This window comes from Osmia bicornis, chromosome 13, assembly GCF_907164935.1.
Source record: "Osmia bicornis bicornis chromosome 13, iOsmBic2.1, whole genome shotgun sequence".
Taxonomy (NCBI): domain Eukaryota; kingdom Metazoa; phylum Arthropoda; class Insecta; order Hymenoptera; family Megachilidae; genus Osmia; species Osmia bicornis.
Genome location: NC_060228.1, coordinates 6345432 through 6371219, shown reverse-complemented (window position 1 = coordinate 6371219; position 25788 = coordinate 6345432). Strand labels below are relative to the sequence as shown.

The window sequence follows — 25788 nt, the reverse complement described above, 5'->3', positions numbered from 1 at the left end:
CGCCGAGGGCGGGACACGTTTCGGAAACGAAACATTTGTTTCGGACGGTATCGTTTTATTTCTTGCGCGCAAATGCGCGTTGTTGTTCGCTGGTTCAGGAAAAAAGAAGAAAATGGAAAAATCTTTATTTCTACTTTTAGCGTTATTCAGTAAAACGAGGACGATTTAAATTTATTTTCAGATTCTTTTCCGTGTTCACTTTTTAAAGTTCAAACCATTTTTTTTAAATATACCAAACAAAAGGGTGCCTTTTACTTTATTTTGAAAAAAATTAGAGAAATTCCAAAAATAAAGTGTTAGAAGACGAGTCTTCTAGTTTGCGTTTTGAGATGATAATTTTTTATTTTAAGAACTTGATCTATCTTCTATTTCCTCTCTGATATCATTGACGATAAGCATTTTTAAAACAGTACTGCTAGTGCTATCTAGCACTGTACGCTAAAACTACACGTAGCATACACGTGTCATTTAGGTGTATGCGAAAGGTAACGTAGTAAAGAGTGTTCGACAACAGGTGGGCAAAATTTTAAGGAGTGATTCTAGGGATCAAAATAAGACGAAAATCAAGAATAAAGAAATAGCGTTTGCGGCTTTGTTTTCCAATAATTAACGTTTAAAAATTCGAGTAAAAAGCGCCTGAAATCTGCAATCTGCCCAGACCTGACGTTCAGTCGCCGGTGCTTTCAAAAAGCGCGTTGATCTAAAATTAATATAAGAAAATAATAAATAATAAATTTCAAATTCACATTATTTAATAAATAATATTCCTGAAGGAATTAATTAAAAGGAAGCGGGAACAAAAATATATTTCTTATGGGTACATGTATTGATACCTTCGCTTAGAAGTTTTTAATTTACACAATATTATTCTTGAGCGTGCATTCAATTTTTTTATATCAATTACCATTCTTGATCACCATTCAAATTCACTTCACTGAAAATTTGTAATTTGCTTCGAAAATTGCCCTCTGCAACTCTAAACATTTCTACCCTCTGGAAATTTAAACAAAATTACTGTTGTAAAATAATGAAACGAAACAGTCCATTTCTGAATTACATATTTCAATTAGAGCTTCATTAAATTTAACAAACTTCCTGCTGCAATTATGACAAATTACAGAGCCAAATGATATTTAAACATTTGATAGAGTTCAAAAAGTAGTCCAACAATTTCGCTTCTTTTCTCGTCATCGAAGCAGCATCTAATTAAATTTAAACCTTCGTAGAATATTTACGAATTTACTGTCAAGTTACAAGCGCCACTGGGCGATATTGCTTTTCTTGATATTCGCTTGTATCGACACGTCGATTAAATTATTTCCAAGAAAGAAATCCGTGGCGACGATGTTCGTCCCTTTCCACCATTCCTCCTGGAACTTGTACGTGAGGTTTCTGTTTACACAATCAGCCATTTGCCGCAGGCCACCGGATAAATTAAAGATTATGTCTAACGAATACGGTGTTAATTCCGCCATCACCGCCCACAATGGGTTCTGACTGTTTCGAGTCTTCTTTGGACCCATGATAACATCGTCTAGATACTTGAAAAGACCTTCTATCGTTTGCTGATCGCCCCATGCTTGAGACATCGTTGGCCACAGCCAATCGTATTCTAAAATAAAAATCATTTGCAAGTCTAGTTTGCAAAATTAATAAATTTAAAAAATAATCAAGAGAACGAGGGTAGAATCTCAGGGTTCCATCACTTAAGGGTTGACCTTCCTTGGTATTAATATTTTTAAGAAAATTTTTTATCTTAAACTTTAGTTATCACTTTCCATATTATTTAATACTTGATAATAAATTTACCATTCACAGTGTGTTTGTCGCCATAACAAATAATCAAACGCTTCCCTCCGGTCCAGATATCATTCAAGGTTGGACCCAGACCTTCGACCCCTCTATCAGGCTTCAGGATCAAGTCTTCAAATTCTTGTAAGAGGATCATAGCCAGTCGTCGATGTCTACTTGGTCTACCTTCGAATCCCACAGGAAATCTACAACCATAACCATTTTATACTGTATTGGTAATTTTAACAAATGTTTTGTAATAATCAAGGCATTAGAAAATTAATATCTGTAACTGTAATAAAATAAATTTCTATAAATTGTTAATCATTTAAATTCGTTCGAAATCAATTTGCTCCCCAAAGGTCACATCATTTTCCCAACATTATCGATCCTCAAATCGACTATATTATTCCATATAATCAATTTACCTATGAAAGTCCATGATGACCACTTCTCCCCTAGCGACATTCAAAAAGTTTCTCACGTCTTTGATGATCGCTGACAGAGGGGTAATCCGAATGACATCGTGATTGATCCAGAATCTACTTATATTCTCCCCAATAGTGGTATCATTTGGAATCGAAGGGTAATAGCCTACCCTAATATCCAAATACCTAATTCCGTGAACTAATTGCGTCCAAACGTCACGATCCTGGGTCAACAGGTATTTCTGAAAGGCATCCCTTCTGGTTAGATCACCGTGTTTGTAACATCCTGAATTATGCGTTCCCGGAATCATTAAACTTCCTATTGGAAGTCGTCCTAGCTGTCTCCTAAATTGAACCAAATGTATAAATTAATAATATTTCACTAAACGTTAAAAAATTTCACAATTTTTCACATCAATCCTTAATTTAATGCTGTAAAAATTGAAATTCATTAAACTTTTAAAATTAAAAATGAATTTATTACCTCAAATCGTACATCCATGTCGGCCAAATTTGTAAACAAGAGCTGGTGAGAAAAACACCGTCTTTATAAAGAGCAGCATGGTGTTTCAAGCAATGAGGACCAGGAAGAGTGGCACCATCTTTGTTGTCCCATCCACCCGGAAGAGTTGGTCGGCCAACCGTGATGTTTGTTCGATAATACCCACGCGGATGTTGCAAGGAAGTCAGAATCAGCTTGGGTTTGATCGTTTTGTCTGAAAAGAAAATAACGATGGTTCCTTCGACCAACAGTGGTTCTGTCAGGAAGAAAATGTATTTCCTTCAATTCTTCATAAACAAACTAAAATACTGCACATCTGTTTAATTGAAATATTAAAGAATATATTTTGATACATAAGGGTGATGTAGTTTAATTGGTATGAATAGGACACATCTGTGAATCACGAGTTACGACGTTCAAGAGAAGCAAACAAAACTTATTACTATGTGCTGGGTCAGCAGTGAACACCTTGATGGTATCTGGGTATCCTGTACTCGACGAACAATCGAGATCCCAATTTACTTCGAGCTCAGCGTCGATCACCTTGTCGCTTGCAGCGATCGGTCTCCACAATGAGGAGACTGTCAGCCATACTTTCCCGCATTGAGCTGCCAATGCTGCAATCAGACATTTACCAATTGACACTAATCAATCCTGGAATTATAAATTAAAAATTCGACGAGTATGAGATTGAAATATTTCGGAGGAACTTAAACTCTTCAAACTTGAGGGAAGGAAAGGTGGCAAATGGATATCGACAGAAGTTTCAATATTCAATAGTTATTTTGAAAAAGAATGGGTATTTATATATTTTCTATTATTTCTATTACTTACCGATGTCGCAGAATAAATAGAGAAACAGCAACACCGTCACCTTCAGCATCATCGAAAATGTCGAACTCCTCTGAACAAGGCGCGTTCCAAGTCGTCTACCTATATTTTCGAAAACGAACACAAAGACAGTAATGTATCGATAGATCCAGATAGCATATTTCTCATTATAACTAGGGGGATGAAATAAATTTTGATACATGAAGCCTAATATCTACTCTGAATCAATTTCAAAATAAAATAAAATGATCCACTCCGTGAAAATATCATCGATATCACCATGAAAATCCCAGATGAAACTTCCCTCGAACACTTACAACTCGCGCGCGCACTTGGCGATCCACTTCCGATCCAGCCAGTTCGATCGCCAGGAGTACGTCGAGTCCTGGTTCTGCTTCTTCGACGGCCGATCGAGCATTCAGTCCCGGTTAACTTGTTGGTCCACGGAGGCTCGTTCGGTTCGAGGTCTCAAGGCGATGATCGCGATCCGCTTGGTCGGCGCATCGTCCGTGGATCGCACGACGAGCAAGCAATTGTTTCGCGATGACGGCACGAAGAGAGTAATGATGATCGATCGCGTTATCCTGGAGCAATCGATCCGATCCGGCCGTCCGTGGACAGTCCAGTGAGTGAACGATAGAGAACCGAACGAGCCGTAACCGGACCAGTTTAATATAGAACCCGCTCGGTTATGGGACATTCAAGCACATTGTGCCATCCTTCCATCACTTCCTCGGACACGTCAATTGCTCGGTGGGGACCATACCGGTGTCCTTATCTAACGTACGATCAAACGCACCGGTTTTTCTCTGTTCAACGTTACGGTCATCCTATCGACTACCGTCCACCATCGGGGGGTCAGACCCGACCTGACCCGTCGCCGTTAAACACCATTTCCTGCGTATGCCGTGGAACATATAGTTTCGAGACAACGACTACGAACGGACGGACGACGAAGAGAGGAGCGGAGGACGTACAGGGGAGCGGGGTTTTCGGGGGACGGATTCTGATTCTACATTGAATTATCACCCTCGGCTCGGTGGGTCAACGAAGGGGGAACGGGGAGCAGTCGTGTGAGCCAACAGGATGATGATTAGGTACAGGTGCAGCCAACGAGGCGACTCGATTTATCGTTACCTACGCGATTACACGCTGTTTGCCGAACGACTCGCGTGATATTCCGAGGAGGAATCACGGATAACGGATGATGAATCAGAGACGATGGACGATAGACAGTCGGGAGGATCATATTCTGCTGGAGAATCCTGACATCATACCTCTGCGGTTGGAAATTGTACAAGGAGATTCTGTGATACTGGTATGACCTGCAGGAAGTGATGGATTATAATTTGATGCTTTTGAGATAATCTTGATTTTTCTGGAATTTTTCTTAAATTCTGATTCTTCTTTTCAAAGAAAATTATAAAAAAAATGAAATTAGTCCTAAAGTTCTGCTGCACCTGAAAATTGAGAAAATGAATGCTAATTTCTAAACAATTTTGTTTAGTACAACAGATATACAATTTATTTACAATGATTCACGCGAATATAAAATAACAATATTTTACACGGACGCAAGAGACGGATGACTGATCCGGCATGAAAAATAAATTAAACGCCGTCAGATCGGTCTCTTCGCCGTCGCGTGAATTCTTTCTCTCCGCGTTAAATAAATAATTATTAGTCGGACAATTATATTACATAGAACGCTAGACGCAACGACACGTTGTTTAAACGATCGTTCTAGCCTATATTAATTACTCTTGCGGCGTTAAACTCTTTAATCGACGTTTATAGTACACAGAAGGACGTTAATACGATTTGATTCGTTGAGGTAGATAATTTAATCAGTCTATGAAGCTGCTTTGTCGGTCGGTTTGCTCGTTATTGACATCAATTCGCGAAACTCGGTTCCGTCGCGTTCCATTGAATCGAGCCCGAACGTTTTGACTCGATTTGCCTTGTTCAATTATTGTCGCGCGCGGAATGTGTCAACGATCAAGTTAATACTGACAATTTTTGTTACATTTAAATCATCCATAATCGATGATTTCAGCTTATCAAAAATCGCACTGCTTTCCATTCAAATTTTAAATAAATAATTCATCGGGGAAAATTTGCTAAATGGAAAAAATAACATACTTTCAATTCGTGGACTGTGCTGTAAATTATACCTTGTTCTGCAACAAAGTAGAGGCTTCCTCTGGCAAGCAATGCCTCTGAAAAATTAACGATTGTAAAAATCATATTGCTACGTAGAATAATGCTTTGCTATAGCCTGCGACAAGTGTATCGAAAACAACAGTAGAACTTAACAATTGCCGACACCCGAAATCGTTGTCTAATAAAGTGTTCTGCGAATACAGGTACAAACGTTGAAGAGGGAAGAAGGTTTTGGTAAGTCGGAAATCGAGCCTCATGGCTGATCGTGTCATTCGGCGTTGAATAAATCACTCTAAAAAAATAAGTGAATTAATTCGCAACAACATAATTATATGTCCGTTTGCTTCGCTTACGAACTATCAAATAAATTAAAGATACTCTGTTGTTGAAAAGGACAAAATTCCCATTAATTACGCTGATCACGAAGACGTTTCACTGGGAGACAAGAAAATGATCTCTGGTTAATGTTCCCAAGAGAAGACAGTCTCTTTGATTTCTGAAGAAACTGAAGTCTTCTTAAATAATCATCATCGAACATTGGGAGGGAAGATGAAACACGCTTCGCGTCAAAGTTCTATTCTTTCCCCGTCTGTTCGATCAACAGCAAGAACGACGAAAGTTTCGTCGATGAGGAATGCTTGTTGTCGAATGTAACGAGTTAATTGGCACGCTGAGTAAGCAAATTCAGCAGCTCGTCGTGATCCATGCTGTTCAATGTTTGTATATCGATGCCAAGTGCGTTCGCCACGCTCTTCATGTCGAGGCCGAAGCTCTTCAACAGCTCGATGAAGTCCATCTCCTCGCCGGTGAACGGATTGTGCAGCTTCGGGCAGCTGTGATTACACTGCGGCCAAGTGCAACGTTCGATTAACCGGAAGTGGCAGCCCTGGACGCACTTCCGTTTGCCAGATGGTATCACCGAGCGTTGAGGTCTGGTCCCGTTGAACATGCCCGTGTGGTTGCTGTCGTTGTTCTGCTTGTTACCCCTACGACGACCTGAAATACAAACGCGAAACACAGTTATTGAGAGAAATTAAGAACCAAGGTGGTCATTAATTTCATCGTTTATAACTGATTTACCAATTATCATTTTGAGATTTTCGTATGAGTAATCAATCAAAGTTGTTATGTTATTTTTATTTAAAATAAAAAGTATCCACCCCTGCTTTAAACCTGTGTGATTGGTACTTTTTTAATAAATAATGATTGATAGAGAAGAAACTGTCCTCAAACTATCGATACCTTCAGTCCAACCCATCATTAAATTCCATCAAGAAAACGTAATAATCTACTTTCTCCTTTTCTATCATTAAATTAATTACAGTCATGTTTCGCTTCCTTATCGATACCAGCTTTCCCAATAAGGAAAAATCATTTCCTTCTAATCACAATCGACAAATAACTTCAGAATAATTACACGAGGCAATTAGTCTGTTCATGTCACAATTCCACTTATCTTTAACACAATCAAAATTCTAGTAATTTGTACCTGTAGATTTCCTCCGTTCGTGTTTCTCCTTCTTCATCCTCGCCTCTTTGTTCCTCTCCCTGCGTCTACCTTTATGTTTCCTCCTCTTCCTTTTCCTGTTTTCACCATCCTGAACTGAAAATATCGACGATTTTCCACCGTTCGAATTGGTAATCACCTTTGGTGCAACCTTCTGCGGCTCCATCGCGTACTCGCTTTTTCCGCTTCTTCCTGGCTCGAACGAAGTTCCGTTTCCCTTCGTCAGCCCGGAACGCAGTAGCTTCCGGAGCGACTTCGTGCACGGCTGGTTCGTCTCAATTGGCGAACGAGTGCTGAAATTAACGAGGCCGAATCTGTCAGGCTCGCAGTTTCGCGTTAAAGCTCCTGTAGGGGCACGCGATAATGAAATCCGTCGTGTTCGTTCATCTTTTTAACCCTTTCGCTATTACGGACGATTAAAATCGTGCGACACGAAAGATTATGAAACGAAAAATGAAATGAAATTCATTTCCAAGTAGCAAGCATGAACAATTTATTTATTATAATAAATGTTAAAATCATTGTGGAAACACATGATGGAATGGATGTTGGAAAATATCATAAGATTTGTGGATGATAGACTCACTCGTTACGACGGTTCCCAAGGGGCATTTGCTCCCAACAATGCAACGCCTGTGCCAGGGAAACCTCGTCTATTTTGACCAGCTGCCAATCTCTCTTCGTCAGAACGCTGTGACTAATGCAACTTGGGGCAAAGACCGCGGAAACGTTTTCGAAGGTTTGCCGCAGGCTGTCACCCATCTTGTGTATGTAATCCCATTGCTGCTTCGTCACCGGTGCACCCACGTTGTCGGCTGACATCTGAGCCTCGTCGAACAGCCATTGAAAAACGAACAGGGGCGCTGTGATTTTTCCGGCAAGCAGACATTTCCGTTAGCTTCGATACATTACATCCTCATCTTTTGACATTATTCACTATTCATTAACTCTTGAAATTTGTATCTTATAAAATATTAATTCGATTGAATAATCTGTAGAATGAAAATTCCTTTACCAGTCAAAGTTGGATACAATCTGTATCCAAAATAGCACCTCCATGGTTCGTTCTGGTGCTTGATAACGCAATTATGAGGCATCCGAGCCTTCCAGAATTCCATCCCCTTGCGAACAGCATTGACAGGCGATAATCCGTTCGGGGAGTAGGGTGCTCTGTCCAGAAACCACCCCGAATCGCAGACGCCCCTTATCGCAATATGCCTCAAACCTGTGATCATCAAATTTAATTTAATTAGAATATAAAGTGGAACACTTGTTGCCATTAAAAAATTGTAGAAAGATAAAACTGAAAGATTTAAGAAACGTATTTCTAAGGGGTGAGTACATGGACGAATGGATCACCTAATTCACGGTGTACCAAATTGTGCACGTGATCCAAATTTAACATGACACCGGTTCCACCCGCGCTGCTGCCAGCCAAAAGGAGGGAGCTCGCATTTTCCAGTCCAAGAGGGATGAGATCCCGCACCACCTGCATCACGATCTCCGAACCCATGAAGGAAAACATGTCGCCAGGCGAGGCTCTGGTACCGCTCCAACTGTCGCTCGTACAATAAGGAACGAATCTGAAGAATCAAGAAAAGATTCGTTAGGAAAATTTGATCCTCCATCCTCTTCAATTCTGAGCAAATTCCAAATTCCCATAAATTTAAGGAATACATATAATTTCCAAAGATAAACGTAAAATTAAATTCATTGGAGTTAGGAGGATCAAGAATGTTTGCCAAGATGGACAATACCTACACGTGATTGGCGTTCCACCAGAATGGATTCTCTTCCGGATTTGCCGACAAAAGGCCGCCAACTGTAACGATTGATAATTCCAACATTATTCATATACAATATTAAAAGTTTCATAAAGGAAAAATGATGTTTGGTCAAGTTTTATGAAAGCGGAAAATCAATTTCTTCAAGGTACTCGATGATTTCCGCAGAATTCACACTGATGATTTCGCGTTCCTGGAAGTGTGTCGAACCCCCTGAACTGGAACAATGTGACGTGCCGTCACGTGTCGGGAGAGGGAAAAGATTGCGGAACAGAGTTCCGTGGAAACGTTGAGAAAATGGTCAGACTAAACGGGAGAGACTTCCTTTCGAACGGAAGGTACCCACCGTCGCGTGTCTCAGGCCACTGAGTCGATGTCATCAGATGCCTCAACCTGAGCCACCTGTTCCTGCAGCTCTTGTGGTCGTAGCAGTACCAGCCACCTTCCAGGAAAATGATCCATCTCTTCGAGCCGTGGGACTTCCGCAGGTAAAATCCTGCCTGCGATCCGTCGTTGCAAGTGATCGACCTGTTGCTCAGGTATACCCTCTTCAGACCCCTCTGCTCTTCGAGACCGTACTTCTCCAGGATCTTGATCAGCTTCTGGATCGTATTGCTCTGGATCGAGGCCGAACCGGAGGACACCGAGACGGTGTTTGTAGGTTTCTCTTCGGCTGCTATCGTCAGTACCAGAGCCGTCAGGCACATTGAGATCTGAGAAGAAGTAGAAATAATGATCCTGTGGTTTAGAATTTTTTAAACAGCCTTATCGGCTTTCAAGTTGGTCCAGAGTTTTGTGTTAGTCGCGCTGGAAGTTTTGATAAGAGTCCAAGTCTCATTAAGCATCATTTGGTAAATAGTTTCAAACGGTAAATAATTAATTGAGTGACCATTGAAGAAATCCAATTTCAAGTCAAGGAATCGAATTAACGAATGCGAAGAATCCTGTTTGAGTCGCTGTGGGACCGAGTTATGAACTGGAAACACCGGCTAAGTACGTTAATCACCGTGTAGCCTATGATAATGAGGCGGTGAGATAGTGCGACCGAGCGAAGCAGAAATTGCAAGCGAAGGAGGTAAGCTCTTGAAAATGACCGAACCATTATTCAAGCTGTTAGGTAAATACATTTCGCGACGAAATTAACGAGCTGCCAGACAATTTTAATTTGTCTCCTTGATTAAGAATCTGTCACATTGACGAGAAGAAGTTTGTATTATTATTTATGAAACGAGTGCCATTCTATTATCGATCTTGGCAATAAATGAATATTTCCGTTCTAATTGAAGAGCGATATGCATTATACATTTCATCAGGTAAATTAAAATCTGAGCATTAAGGGGTTAAAGGAAGGAAACGTGGCTCCATAACGGCGCCACTCTCTCCTTCATCCTCTTTCATCTTTTCATCTTTCGTCGTGCATTTCGCTTCCCTCCACTCTTATCTGCCAACTTCTCCTTTCTCGCTTGTTCTCTCCCGTTCGCCACCTCTATCACGATGTCGGCTACTTAGGATCAAGTTCCAGCTTCCAGGACGGTAGCCGGCGGCGGAAACACCTCGGAAACAGAAGCTCGTTCTGCCGGCCAGCGAGATGAAAGGGAGCCGCCCAGCTGTGGACGCTGGAAAGGAGAAACGTTGTTGCGACGCAATTATGATCGGGCATAATGGGCCACGAACACACCGGATTGCCTTTGGAGCTCGTATCGAGCCACGCCGCCGGGGAGAAAGAGCCTCTTTTTAACAGCCACATCCGTGAAGACTACGATTCCGATGGTATATCCTGTTCATTTGTGACGGAGAATGAAATCGAATAGTAACGGGTATGCTCTGATTCTTTTTTTTTACCATAGAGCTTACAGATGGAGTCTGATGAGTAGGACAGTGAATAATAAAATTTGTCTCTTTGCCGTTTTGTTAATTTAGAATAAATATTAAAAAATAATTTTTATCAGAAGATAAGAAGATTAATATTTTGAGTGCCAGTTGAGGCATCTGAACTTATTTAATCAAAAACCAGGGAGCTCCATTTTAATTAATTTTTTCAGGAACTAAGGAAAACTGTTAAAAAAATTTTTCTTAAATATATAATAATTTTATAACAATTTCTTACACTCAACCCTTCAATTTTAAATTAGATTTGTTTAAAAAATTCAAGTGTAAAAAAGACAATCAAAGCGTTACTATGTGCAGTTAGGAAAAATTGCACGAAAACCACCCTTATCGTTCGCAGGCTCAGCTAATTATCTGTCAGCAGTATTTCCAGTGCAAGAAAGAGCAGCATCCCTAATCTGATGTCCCTAATCTCTGCAAAATGTTGGCAGAAGACTAGCCAGTCGTAAATATCATTAACACGGAACTGCAAGTTAAAAGGAAGGTTCAGGAAGACGTTTCACGGTTCGACGACGCTCGATCGCGGAAAAACTCGGTCTGTCACCGGTGAAAATCTGTCCCAGCGGGTTCCAGGAACGCGATTTCATTCGGACTCGGTGCCGATTTTACGACCATCCTCGCCTCGAAGCGCCGTCACTGAGAAAACCGCGACGAATCCGAACTTTCGGGCAGATCGTAAATAAAATTCACGACCCCTCCGTCTCTCTCTCTTCTCCTACGCTTTTGCGTAACCGCTTTATTATGCCATAAATCAAAGTGTCCCTGTGCACGAACGTTCGAGGGCCGAGATTTCACGTCGATCCGCGTGTTCGTGAATAACCTGGTAGAAAAAAGAGAGAGAAGGGAAATAGAAAATCGTATTGAAGCACCCTTCTGACACTTCAACGACAACGACGCGCTAAATCCCTCGCTCGTGTCGCTTTAATTCGACGTCCATTAACTTGACACGGTTTAACGCAAATTTTCGTCCAGACTTTTACTCGTAAATTAACGAATTTCACACCTTTGATGGAGGTGTTTAAAAATTTTTCCATATTTAATTGGAAATCATTAGATTCTTGTATGTAACGGGGTGGATTTGGAAATATAGAAAATCATGACATAAAAGTATCACAAAATAATACTTATTGTTTATCAATTTGAAGCTTAAGGTTTCACAAAAATAATTACATAAATGGATCATTAGGATTCTTAATAGAAATTCATTAGTTCTTTATTTGAAATTAAAAATTAAATATTCATTGCGAATGGTGCCATTTTATATCAAGACTACTACTAATGAAAGGTGCACATATGCAATCATTTTGATTAAACTTCAAGCTTTAAATTGATGTGCCATAAGTGTTATTTCGAGATACTTTTATGTCATGAAATCTTGTCAGTCTTCCTATGTTCCAAAATTCATCAATTTGGTAGCAGCAATCCAATACTTGAAAGTTAAGATTTTGTCTTACCTTTTTCATTATGTTCACAAATTTCTAATTAAAAAAAAAATAATATGCAAAGGGAACTAAAGAACACTGCACTATGTGTGTCTATTTCAACGAACTAGTCAGCTCTGTGCTGTTTACAGGTTACTATCGATTTGAAAAGACTTACAATAGCGACAAACCCATACATTTGTATCGGGGGATTATAATGTTATAAGGAAGATAACAAAACGCTATTAGAAGTAAAACCTCGAAAGACCTAGTAAGAAAAAGAAATGAAATAAAACAAACAGAACGAAGATTAATGAGTTATCGAGCGTTCAATTTGCACAAAGAATCTTACACTTCCCTAATCCACTTTCATCCCCTTGAAATTTCTAATTCCATACCCTATGCCCTCTAAATCCATGTATAATTCGGATATGCCTTTCAAAGAGCCCTGATGCTTACGAAAGCCTCTCTGTTCGCTCTCTCTTCCTCTTATCCCTCTGTTTCGCATTAGAGGGTGTCCTGGGCGTGAAGGTGTCCGTCATAATTTGCCACCCGGCGCATAATCCCCGTGACAAAGGCCGACAAAGTGACGGCTGTTACTAGCCGCCACCCTCTTGCGGGGATTCCGGTAGCAGGTAAAGCGTTCAAAGATTTCGGGGTTCCGAATCGGATAGATGAATCACCACGCAAATAAATGACCATTTCGAGGATGGACTCTGTTCTCTTTGAAGGTGAGGCACTCGGCTGCCTTTTACCTTTTTGGGTCTCTTTTGACCCGTACAATTGCTGTCATTTATTTAGATGCGTCAAACATTAACTGTTTCCAAATTTCAAATCATTAAGAATGAGATTTTTATGCGAATAATTAATGCATAATTAGCAATTTGACCGTGATCGTGACATTTCAGAAATTCATAAAAAGAAGATCTCGCGGTTTAACATTCATTCCCCTCCGGATGAAAAGAATTTAATAATCGCCGCGTCAAAGATTCACCTCGCCATTCGACAGCTGTCGATATTCCAGGGATCCCTCCCTTTCGTTACTTCGCCCTCCGATTCCGCCATACAGATATCGCCATCGAATTTCTCAGCGCAGAAAGTCGCCCGATCAGTTTATCGTCTTCCGTTTCGATCACGGCAATTTCGCTCCTATTCCGCCTTCTGCCCTTACCCTTCGATCACCGCGCTCTTTCATCCCTCGTAAACCCTTCTTCTCATTTCGAAGGAATGTACGTAACGAACTCATTTACAGATTCAATTTTTATTTACATCTTTTTAAGGACACGTCGTAAAATCCGGGAATATTAAAATTTTAACCCCCGATAATTAAAATTTATTTTTATAATCTTAGATAATTGATCTTTTTCTGTTATAGAAACAAAATTGCGTATACCTTTTCAGGAAGGTTTCGATCAAAATTACGGTCCAATTCTCGCGAATGTTACCAATCAACCCCTGCAATTCGAAAGCAATCATCCCGGTGAGAAAACGTTTGAAAAGCTCAATGTCCTCTCGTTATCGGTCTCTCTTTGTTCCACGTTCACCGCGTGGTCCAGGGTGGGTTGTTCTCGGTCTCGTTCGGCCGGAGGCTCGCTTTTTTTCCAGAAGGTCGATTCGTTTCGCGGGTGCTCCGGTGGCCGGTGGTGCGTGGCATTCCATCGAATGCACGCTTACGAGCCACCGGTAACCGGGTTCGGCTCTCCTCTTCCCTTTTCTCTCGGTACTCCTGAGAGCACGCCGGTGGACGCGAAAACAAGTTAAAAATAGCCAGGGAACGGATCGCGGTCGGCACCTTTGAGGCCGCGGCTCGAAACCCGCAACAGTCGTTGATCGTTCGCATCGTGTTTCGTCGTCCGGATGTTGATGATGATGGTGAGAGACCGTCTCGTTACCATTACGAGGGCCGCTCACGCAGCCGGCTAACACGCACCGCAAACCTCGCATTACCATAACCGCGTGCACACAGAACCGTCGCCGCTTCTTCAGGGCTTCCATCAGGCCGAGAAAGAGAGAGTGAGGGAGAGCGAAAGGGCCCGAAGTGCTTTCGAGCTTACCGCGGCTTTAACGATCTTACACCGCGACTCACGGAGAGAAACGCTTTTACCGCCCGCGGACCTGTTACCTTCACCACCACGAGGCTGCTGCAATTGTCAGACGTCTCGTGCTACTTCCTTCCCTCGTCGACATTGTTCGCGAACTCAGTAGGGTGCCATACCATTTAATCCTTAGATCACCGAAGGGGTATTTCCCTCCTACGCGTTTGAATACTTTTACACACCACCCCTAGTCGCTGTAACGATGCATCGATAAATATTCAAATTCACCGGGGCGTCGATATGAATACGTTTGCTAGGTGTCTGCCAGCAGCGGCGCGTCACTAAATCTCGAACGGAACAGCTTCGCTCTAGTCCGTCCGACATCTATCCTCGTCGACAGCTCAATCGATGGAGCCGGCCGCGATCGAGGCTGGCCGTATCCGCTGGCGGAGCCGAGCGGCACGGTTCGCCGCTAAAGAGGCCGACAAGCCCGAGGAGTAGAAGAAGAAGAAGAAGAAGAAGAAGCGTGCGCGGAACATCTCAAACGCGCCGTCATCCGTGCCAAAGATACGTTTTCAAGCGTCGATCGCGCGCTCCGGCTTCGACCGCTTCGCCCGATGAGTTTCGAGCCCCCGATGTCGATGGCCTCGTTAAGCCGAGGTTACGACAGCCTTCCAACCGCGGCCTCGCTTCGTAACGCCAACTTAGAATCAACGGATACGAGATCCTTTACTCGTCAAACGACGACCCGTTGCGTGACCAGCCTCTGATTCCACTTCCAAGATCTGCCGAGATACGGACAGGTGCTTCCTATCGATGGAACGACCCTCGATCATCCCTTCTATGGTGCCTTTAACCTTTGACTTTTCGGACTGGATGGGGGTGTTTTTTAAGAAGTTGAAGAGTACGGTTTAATGACACGGTGGCTGACAGGACGGTTTTATAATTGGAGGCTGATCTTGTGATTCGTTTAAGGGTGCGAGGTTTCGACAACGGACCATGGAGAGAGCCACAATTATAATTTACTTCTTTAAGTTTCGATTGACCCAGACCTCCAAGAACTCTAAGAAGCAATTTTACCCAAAAACTTTCCCTTATACTTGAAAATCCTCCCTGATCCCTATAGAACATTAAAAGTTCGACACCTGCACGAAGACGTACCGTTCACCCCCGAAAAAAATCGTTCCGCGACCAGGGTAAACGCGTCCTCGTACGTACCCCGGCTTACATCCGGAACGAGAGAAAGAGAGAAGGAAGGTAAGTAAGAAGGGGTAAAGGCTAGCCCCGTAATATCCCCTGTAATTTATGGTGAAGGACTCGTAGGATACGAGAGAAGGAGAACGAGGTTGCAGAAGCTTGGAGAACCGACGGAGAAGGCGGAAGATAGAGGCAGATAGGCGAATAAGAGAGGGAAAGAGGTATCTAAAGAAGAGGAAAGAGGGGTAGAGAGGAAGGAAGAGAGAGCAGGTGGCAAGATAGGGTATACGCCAGTGGATTAAGGCGCGGAGCGGCGAGTCAAAGAGATTTTCTCCCCATCCCGTCGCGGCGGGGGCCCCTCAGCCTAACAAGGGCTGAAATATGACTGCCTTGCCCTACCTCTCCTCCACCAACACTGCCACGGCTTTGCCCGCCGTGCGCCTTTCGAACGAACCAAGGAAAAGCGAAGGAGATATCCGCTGGCAACTAATTTATCGGTCGGTCTTCTCGTTGCCGACCCGGGATCAACGCACTTCCACTGCGCGCGGATACGTGAACCCTTTTGACCGCGATTTACCGTGAAAACAAGCCCCCGAGCTTTCCCATCGGAAGCTGTTTCCGGACTACTGTTCACGTTTCAAAAGAACCCCCAGACTGAAGACTGTCGAAGATATTACTGGTTGCTGAGGTTTGCTTTGCTACGAGAACGATAACATTTGGGGTGATTTAATGGCGCCATTGTTTGGATTTGAGGGTCTTAAACCCTTCGTATCGAAGAGGAAAATTTTGCGAAGAATTATCACTCGAACTGAAATTTCAATAATTTTCTGTTAAAATCTTTTATAAATATAACGAATCTGAGAATTTATAAAATATTGCCGGAAATACTTCTGGAATGTATAGATTGTCTGGACTTCGCACCGTACAACGGTATCTTCGAGAAGATGAAGACGTTGTGGGTTCTTAAAAAACAACAATGTTCACGGTCCAGAGCAGCCGAAAAATGTGGCAAAGAAATCGCGCGAAATTACAAGCTCCGATCGACGTATTTCTCTACCGGGGAACGACGATGATTTCTTTGCGCGCAATGACCGGCTCGCCTCGGTGAGCTTTAAAACCGCAATTTGCACGAGCCATCCTCGAAAAGGCATCCAGTGTGCTCGCGAAACCGCAACGCTCGCGATTTTCGACCCTCGAAAATTGCCAAAATTACCAAAACATTGCAACAAATTGCTACATTGTAATAAAAGAAGAAGGGGACAAGAAAGATACCATAAAAAAACATCAGAGGCTCCTTTCTCTTGAGACAACGGTATCACGAATTTCTACGCTAAGCAGGTTCAATGTATTTCACGGTTCGTTGTACCGTGTAATTACAAGGACATTTCTCTTCCATCATGGTATCGATCTAGAAATGTTACATCAAGCAAGTTACCTGGTAACTTGATCGATTAACTCTGGTCGAAGCAATTTGCTTTTCGTGTAGAAACTCAGTGAGGAACTTTGAAGATACATAGTCAAAGGCAAGCTAATGATAGATTATTAAGGTTGTCATTAATTTCTTGGAGAAATTGTTAAATTTCGCCTTTCCTTTATGTTCAAATTATTTGAATCTGTATGTTTGGAACATCAGTTAGATCTACGTTCTACAGGGATGAATTTAGTAGTCTGAATATTTGATTCATGCAAAATTCTCCGGGGATTACGTGAGCGTGAGCAGAGACGTAGATGTTTGTTCCCTTGAGCCATTGCGATGCAAGCAATCTGTAAATTTACCGTTCATAGTGTTAAATTAAACCAACATTTGAATTTTAGGTATTTCCATGTATTCCATGCAAAAACGAAGCTCTATTTGCTTAGAGATTTGTTAGTACCAATTATAATTGGGTAAATTCCCCAAAGAATATTAAAAATCTCATAGTTCCCATTCTCATATTTAAATTAATTAGGAATTCCAAATTAGTCATTAGTCAATATTTCATAATTGACCAAATTAACCAGGCCACCAGTAACGATACTATCCTCTATCGGGTATATTAGAAAATTTTATCTAATTTTGATCAGAATTAGGGTTAAAATCTCACGTAAAAAACATTCACGAAGCGCGCAAAGTAATCGCGAAGTTGGTGGTTGTGCACGGTGGTCGTGGACATCGGTTACGGTGGAGGAGCCGGCCACTGCTAGTGGCGGTGATGGCAATGGTAGCGGTGGTCCATCGGAGTAAATATATTGGATGGTGGTAGGATTGGTGGCGGTGTCTTCCGCTCTCTACTTGAGCCGCGTGCCCGCTCGCTCGTTCACGCCCGAGGTGCGCCTTTGATGTGCCGCCTACACTGCGTTCTTGCTAACTCTCGCGCCGCCGACTTGGATTGCGTTTTTCTTTCCCCGCAAAAATCACGCCGTCTCTCTTTCTCGAACCCGAGGCTGTCCTTTCGGCTCTCTTTACCTTCATCGCTCCACGTTTGCTCTTACAACATCGCGGCAATAAACGAGAGAGAGAGTCGGAAAAATCGCGGCGAAACCCACTGTCAGAGGAGCAGCATGAAACGCTCGAGCTGGCCTTGATTCCAGAAGCGAAACGGAGCATCGATTATCGCCGGTCGTTTGGAGGAATCGACCTGCAGCGGAAATGATGTTCTTGCGCGCTTTCGTTTCATACTTTTTACATTTCTGCTATCTAACCCTTTGACGTTTGTATCAAACCCCATGGTGGGAGAAATTTAAATTCAAAGACGAAATTATTCTTGTCTCGAATAATTTCACAAAGTAGATCGCGATTTCACTGTAATTTCACAAGTAATTAATTTCACTGTCTATCAAAGAGGGAACACCGCGATGGTTTCTCAACGCGGTGTTACGAAACCGATTTCGAACAAAGACGCGTTCTGGCTGGCCGTGAAATGAAATTGAAGCCAACGTGGTAGCAGTTGCGTAGGCCAATCATTTTACCGGGGGCTTATTTTCGTGGATCTCTTTCTTTCCACGGTGTTCGTCTCGCCAACCCTCACGGATCATTCTTCACGCGTGCTCGATCCGCACACGGATCCTTTGCCGTATCTGCACGCTTTCCGGAAGCCCCCGCGGAACCTTCGGCGAACATCAAAGGATCTACTCGGCGTTGATCAGCGGGCCGGCGTACAAATCGATAATGCGATTCATAGATGCTCCGTGACGAGGTTTCACCGTGGCCTTTTGTAACGCGAACACCCTGGACGTACGCGTGATCCGGAGAGAGCTACGTCGATGAATCGATAGTGCCTCAGAGTTTGCTAACTCTCCGACGACCGGGGAAAGTTGCTTTAATTCGTGTCTTGATCCTCTCGAGGAAGAATTATTGGACGATTAAGGTTCACGGTGGAACGATGACAGAGATTTTTAGTTGGAGAGTTTGATCATCAGGATCGAGAAGTTCTGACAAGTTCTTGAGAGATTCTATGGCGAAATAATTGTAAGGAAAATTGAAGAGTTGCGGAGTATTTTCTGCGGCTGAAGTTTCGAATAAAATCTTAACAATTTATAAATTGTCAAGCAAGAATCATTATTTTTTCACGGGCAATAATTCTTGATGATTAAAGATCAAGATAAATAATAAATCATTGACTATTTCGGATAATAGAATCAATCGATTAATCATAGTCCCAACGATCAACAAAGACAAACATACGCCCTTTGTTTTCCCTTCTCATCAAAACAGCAATTAGTCGAAGTTCCAAGCAGACCTTCGCTCGGCGCAGCGTTGAGGGAGACAAAAGTGATTCTTCAAAGTTGCTGCGAGTCAAAGGGCTTTTGAGAAGGCGCCTCAACAAATTTGCAAACGGTTAGCGAGGGCACACGTATTTATTCAGCCGTTCGTCTCTCTTCGCTTCCTCGAAGAGCAACGTCACTACATTCTCTCTTCGCTTTCTTTGATTTCTTCCCGTCTTTGTCCCTTTCTTCACCTTCTTCATTTCTATGTTTTTTGCCCTATCTATTTCTATTTCTATTTTGTCACTGCAATAAAAAAAAATTAGCAAAGTAGCAAATTTTAATTAAAAAATTTGTCACAGTTTCTAATTTCCACCTCTTTTCCCTCTTAGCATCCCTCCTTTACATCCCTTTCACAGAAACGTCGAGTCCCTTATCTCCCTGAATAATTCCCAACATCAACCCCTTTTCTACCCTGCCAGAAACCTTCATTTACACCCTTATCCACACCACTCGTTCGCATGTCTCAACCACCTAAGAATCCTCTCTATTTACCTGCTTCTCTTTCCCCTTTCTATCGACGTTCCCCCTTTGTCCTCTACCGGGTCCAGCTCGTCTCTCCTTCTCCTACCCTGTTGGACCCTTTCTCAGTCCCTTGGTCGCCCGTTCGTTGTTCGTACATCCGTGTATATCGGGCCGAAGCAGCGTCCCGGTTCACCGTACGAGAGGGAAGCGTTTGATCTCACCGCCAAGCCAGATCGGCAAAAGGCCTTTTTCTGCGGGCCCCGAGAGAGCTTCAAGCCGACCTCAAAGACTTGACTGATGACTTGCGGCCACGACGACTCCGCGAACCGGACAAGGAAAGAGTGGACCAAGAATGTTCAAGAGAAAGAGAGACGAACGCTCGGCGCAAACAAGTGGAAGAAGAAGAAAATGGTCCCCGCAACGGCTCCGGATCCCTGATGTTCTAACGGCGAACGCCGATTTCCTGGGAAGACGCGTGCCTACTCGCGTGTCCAGAGCGTTTTGGGATTCCCTCGCTGGACCCGCTCGTGCCCTGCACCTTTCGATCGTGTTACCATCGCGATTCTCATTACTCATGTTAATACGAAATTTAGAAATAAGGAGAAAAGAAATTTTAGTTGGATGGCATTTTGAGGGATGGTTGATGGATCTTAAGTATTATTAATTAGGGACATTAATTAAGTCCACTAGAGGATGATTCATCTAACGAGGAAACCGAGTCCACTTAATCATAGCCTTTAATCTACAACTGTTTACCACCTGTACCATTCTAAACAGCTGACTGAAATAAACTACTTTACGTAGTAAATTAGAAACAAGAAATCTAAATAAAACCTGTTATTTTAATAACTTTGGTCATTCCTAAAGCAACACCTAAAATGATCAAAATCATGATATCAGAAAACGATCATTCTACAGTACCATTGGTACCACCATCCTCCCAAGTCATTCTCCCTGTGCTCACCCTTGCATAACAAACCGCGAACCATCAATTATACCAGTGCTCTCCTCCAAACGAGCACACCTGCCAAGAAAAATCCTAGATTTCAATGGTTTGAAAGCACCGAAAAGATCAATCTTGACAATTGATAGCACGCGTACGATGGATCCTCATCTGGTACACGTGACCGGTAGAAGAGAGCCGGATCGCGCGCGAAACCGGCGAAGAAGAGGAAGAAAAAGAAGAAGAGAAGCATCAGGAGAAAGGTGGAAAGGGAGTATCGAGGGCTAGTCAGGTCAGCGTCGCCAACGGCTGGCTGGGTTCTGGGGTATACGAGGAAGAGGAGCGTTGTTCTTGGGCCCGCCATTCGGAGGGGATGGCTCGGAGGAGAGGAACTGTCGGCTCCTTTGAAGTCGGTCGGTACCGTGTGTAATTAGGCCGCCGCTCCCCACCCCGCCCTCAGCCTCTGATCTCGCCGCGCTGTGTCGCTAATTGCTCACCGCCCCACGGCAGAAGCGTCGTCGTCGTCGTCGTCGTCGTCGTCGTCGTCGTCGTCGTCTCCGTCATCGTCGTCGTCGTTATCCTCGTCCGCGACTCTATATCAGAGCCAACGTGTATGTACTGTTGTGAATTGGTTCGACGACGAGTAGCCAGCCACCTCCTCTTAACGCGTAACGAACTAGACAAGCGGTTCTATCTAAAGCAACAATGTGGCTGGCGTGCTAATTTCTAGCCCGAGGGTTGTGCACGAATTAGACCCGTTTCGTTCGACTGGCTTCGGTAGCCGGGTGTAATTGTCCGGGTCGAAAGCACCCTTCTTGCTTCTGAACACACTTTCGTAGTTGATTTCAGAGGAAAAATAGAATTCCTAAATTTTCCAAGTTCCAGGACCACGATAAATAAAAATATAACTCACTTAATTTTTAGAAATTTTCTTGTTATTTTCTAAATAATTAAGTGCGAATGACCTTTTTTTCTCGGGAACAATTAAGATTCTTTACGAGCCTCTCTAACGCCACTCCTGCAATTTTTGACGTTTACATTCCGGCTGCAACGATCTCCCGGGTAAGAAAAATGCACAGCCGCTAATTCCAGGTCTTGCAACGAGACAATGACTCGTATTCAGGACATTCAGCTAGCTAGAAAGGCACGCGGAACGAGCGAGAGTTTGAGTTTATTATAAGAACCAGGGATGTTTCAGCCAAGAATACGTCCTACGCGAATACCAAACATGAGTCGATGCAAAAAGACAATTTTGGAGAATATCGAAGAAGACGAGAAAAATAAGGGATACTAAATGAATTAATTAGAAACGAAAACGTCTTCTAATTGGGAGTATCAAATTCAGTACAGTTCGGCAAGTAAATCGTAACTAAGATTTTCCAACTGATATCCAAACAGGAAGGTGGAAACTTCAAAAGGCTCAAAGGATACAGATGCGGAGGGAAATCCTCTAAAATCCAACTGGAGAGGAATCGAGAGAAACGCGTTGGCGCGAATTCAGCGAAGAGGCTAGATAAGAGATAGAAGGACTTAACAAACGGCGAGGAAGAGGAAGAGAGGAGAAACAGAAGCCGAAGAGAAGGAGAGAGTAAATCGATGCAGCGGATATGCGTGGCGCGCGAGATCACAGATGGAATCCCGACGTAAACAGGCTTAAACCGTAATCTCTGCCTTTCTGCTATCTATCTCTTTCTCTCTAACGTTGGAATACTTGTTGCTCATCTGGCCTTTGATGTCGGTCATGCACTGCTCGAAATCAATTTGGACTCATTAACGGGCCTGGAACACGGTGCCAAAGGATATCCGAGCAAACATCGCGTGCCATTAACCTTGCCTCTTTTAGCAGCTACCGCGGAGGATGGGCTAACCCTTTTTTTATTTCTTTTATACCTCATGAACGTTTTCGATCCCCTTATTTTCGGAGGCACGCATTCGGTCAGGATTTGTTATCGTTTGAAAAAATTATTCATTTTTCAAATCCCTTCCTGAGTTTGGAAATTTATGAACTTCCTCGAACTCGATCATTCAGTGGTACCAAAATACATTCGAAACGTTTTCCGCTTACTCTCCGTTTTTGGGTTCGTTCGATGAACAGAAAAATCTGTCTACGGTTAGCTCGTACGAGGAAACGTACCTCTCACCCGGTGAAAAAATTTCTTTCCTGCTTTGAAGTCTAATCTTCAGATCTCCGAGTCTGCATTTAAACTAGGGATGTTCATCAAAGGCGAAAAATCAGAAGTCAGAGAAGCGAAAGCTTGCAAAGAGTTGAAAAAAAAATTTTCCACGAATCATATTTTATTATCTTGAGCGGAGAAATAAAGAAGTTACGGTCTACTGATTTATTATCCCTTTTAAAAAACGATCATTAAAATGATCAAATTCTTCTGTCACTTCGCACACTCTAAACTGGCGATAAATTAGAAGGCGATCCTCTCACGTTTGAGACGCGTCACGTGCTTTGAACGGCCCGAAGAATTCGAATTTAATTAATCGGAGGACAGAAAGGAGTGTCTGAAGGGTTTTGGCGCCACGCAACCGTGTGCCAGAAGCCACCACCATTACCGCCCTTTGCCTGTCGGCGAAGAACGACGATAAATTTAGGGCGCGTTGTTCGCTCTTGCGGTTTGTCGCAAGCCTCCAGATTCGCGCCCGTGATTTATTACGTGTTCAAGGATCGCGTGTGGACTCATGTGGTCGCCTTCAGCTTTCGCTAAGGATGTCGACGTTCTCGACTTGAAGGGAAGTCAATAATCTTTGGCTCTTTTCTTATTTAAATCTATCAGAGAATAAATTTTTCTAAAATAAATTCGTCCTAATTTCAGCGAAACTTACACTTTTTAGTAGTATATGTAAATAATATCACCAACAGGCTATTGATTAAATATTCTGTTGATTGAATTATTCATTTTGGGAATGATACCCTTCATACTTGTACATAATTGTACCCTGAATTTTTAATGCAAAAAATTGTTATAAAAAGGGGTAGATTGCAAGAAGAATCTCGAGGGGGTGGTTGCAGTGACAAAAGTCAAACGAACCGTAGACAATTCTGCTAAGGAATTTTATGGAGAACAGAGGTTCAAAGGCTTTCGTTAAATCGTACTTAAAAGTTAAAACCCTAAGGCGCGAGTAAAGTCTCTGACCAAAGGGGGTGGTGCAACAATGGGGGATGAGAGAGAAGCATAACAGGAGGTCATGAAAGCTAAACCTTGAAATGATCAAAGAGCGTTAAAAGAGGATGGGATTGTCTTGTCACTACCCCTTTTACAGTGTCTACTTGTACATAAACCATGTTTTGGAATCTGAAGTATTTTTTAATTAAATTTCCTTGCTAATTTGTCAAGACCACCTTCTATATTATTTAATTTATAAAGAAAATTGCCATTTCAAGACCCATGTTTTATACCAAGTTAGCTAATTTCGTATTAAATCAAAAAAATAATCCACCCCCAAGTCCAAAATCAAACTCACCTGAATCTCCATTCTCATTTTCACCACCCAATCCCTGGCCCTTAACACTCTCAAAGTATCCAAGCCTTCCAAGAAATTAACGAGGTGTCACTCGAAGACCTTCCTCTTCCTCGATCACCCCTCTATCATCCTCACTTTCCCTCTTCTCTTTTCATCCCCTGATTCACAGCTTGAAAACACCACTGTTCTCCCTCATATCCTCGTAACCATAAAGTAAAATAAAAAAGAACAATCTCTGTCAGTGTTGGATTTCTTTCGTTCGATATTTGGCGCGAAAGCAGTTGCAGGAAGTAAACGGAGTGCACGTGGTGCGAGGACGCATGAAAACACGAGGTTTCGAGCTGGTGTGCTCGATGCACGTCCCGGTTGACGGTTCGCGGCGCACTGCCGCCACTTTCCGCTTCGCACGCTTCCTCTTCTCTTCTCCTTCTTCGTTCCTTCCGCCGAGAGAAGAACCCTTCTTCTTCTTCTTCCGAGTCACGAGGAGCCGGTGCGCGCACGTGCCGGCCACGGCCGAGGAACAGCGACCGACACCTCCTCTTCTTCGCGCTTCACCCTTTCTCCTTCTCTTGCCTCTCTTCTTGTCCGTCGTCGGCCGCTTTGTTGCTGCCGGCCTCTTCTTGCTCTTTTGCCGCTTGTTTGTTGTGGGTGTTTTCTTTGACGGCTGCCTCCGCGCCGCTCTTTTTCAGACCCGGAAGACCGTGGGCCCGGGGAAGATTAATTGACGGGGGATTTTTAGGGGCGGCGGACGAACGTTTCTTCTTCTCCTCCCTCTTATCCTTCTTCTTCTTCTTCGTGGTAATCCTTTGCTTTCTTCTCTTCCCAGAGATGGTTTGCCACCCTTGATTGACAGCCCGGTTGATCCTCTGCTCTGTGAATCTTATGATCTCGAGGAATTTTAAAGAATTCTAAAATCCTTGCTTTTCTTACAATTTTTTTTATGATCAATTTCTAAAATTTATCTTGGTATCACTGAAATATTAATTTTTTCCTCAGAAATTTGATTCTTCAGTATTTCTTTGAGTATACCGAAGTTTCGAGATGTTCAACGTAATGCCTGAATTTGGGAATTTCACTCGACCTTCAGGTATGGACTGTCATTCCAGGTGGCCAGAGGTTCCTTGCACCATCGGAGCTTGCCACTGACTGACAATCGGGCCAGGTTAAACCGCGCGAAGTAACCAGACAACAGACTGTTGGAGAGAAGGGTGGAGGGAGGCAACAGTCAGAGAGGGAGCAGAGAGAGGGGCTGAGATTCCTTGCCCTGTGAAGGGTTGTTTTGATTACAAAATTCCGCCCCTTTTCTCGTGCGATAAAATAAAACATCGGCTGAAAATTATTAGAAATATAAATTAATGAAGCTTTGATTCTTTTAATCAATTTTGATATAAATAGGTAGGGACCAGGGTAGGTTTGTTTCCCCAAAATTATAATTTAAAATTTTCTTAGATTTAACTTAATATCAATTAAAAATATTTAGAAAAATATACATTTCCACTGAACGATCAGTAAACTCCACTGCTCCCAAGGGTCACGAAGGACCCTTCCGTTAAACAAGTAAAGATCTAACGATGGAAGCGAACAAGCTTGTAAGTAAATTTCCATGACACGTTCTGGT

The 25788-nt window shown here is 42.8% G+C and overlaps 2 protein-coding genes across 3 annotated transcripts; both read right to left on the bottom strand.

Annotated features, from left to right (window-relative positions):
• Positions 1–805: 805 nt before the first annotated feature.
• On the bottom strand, positions 806–4449 carry LOC114872576 (PI-PLC X domain-containing protein 1-like). The gene is made up of 7 exons (XM_029179898.2): positions 3870–4449; positions 3556–3654; positions 3165–3338; positions 2704–2935; positions 2220–2564; positions 1810–1997; positions 806–1612 (listed from the first exon to the last, which is right to left on the bottom strand). Exons 2-7 carry the CDS (start codon positions 3605–3607, stop codon positions 1251–1253), a joined length of 1353 nt encoding a protein of 450 aa, XP_029035731.1. The 5' UTR covers positions 3608–3654; positions 3870–4449; the 3' UTR covers positions 806–1250.
• Positions 4450–5178: 729 nt separating this feature from the next.
• Positions 5179–24576, bottom strand: LOC114872588 (palmitoleoyl-protein carboxylesterase NOTUM). 2 transcript variants are annotated; one of them, XM_029179930.2, is made up of 8 exons: positions 24171–24576; positions 9353–9719; positions 8984–9044; positions 8582–8805; positions 8238–8447; positions 7809–8085; positions 7205–7515; positions 5179–6711 (listed from the first exon to the last, which is right to left on the bottom strand). In XM_029179930.2, exons 1-8 carry the CDS (start codon positions 24186–24188, stop codon positions 6374–6376), a joined length of 1806 nt encoding a protein of 601 aa, XP_029035763.1. In that variant the 5' UTR covers positions 24189–24576; the 3' UTR covers positions 5179–6373. The 2 variants fall into 2 exon arrangements, with proteins under 2 accessions (XP_029035763.1, XP_029035764.1); XM_029179931.2 differs by lacking the exon at positions 24171–24576 and adding an exon at positions 12348–12455.
• Positions 24577–25788: the final 1212 nt, after the last annotated feature.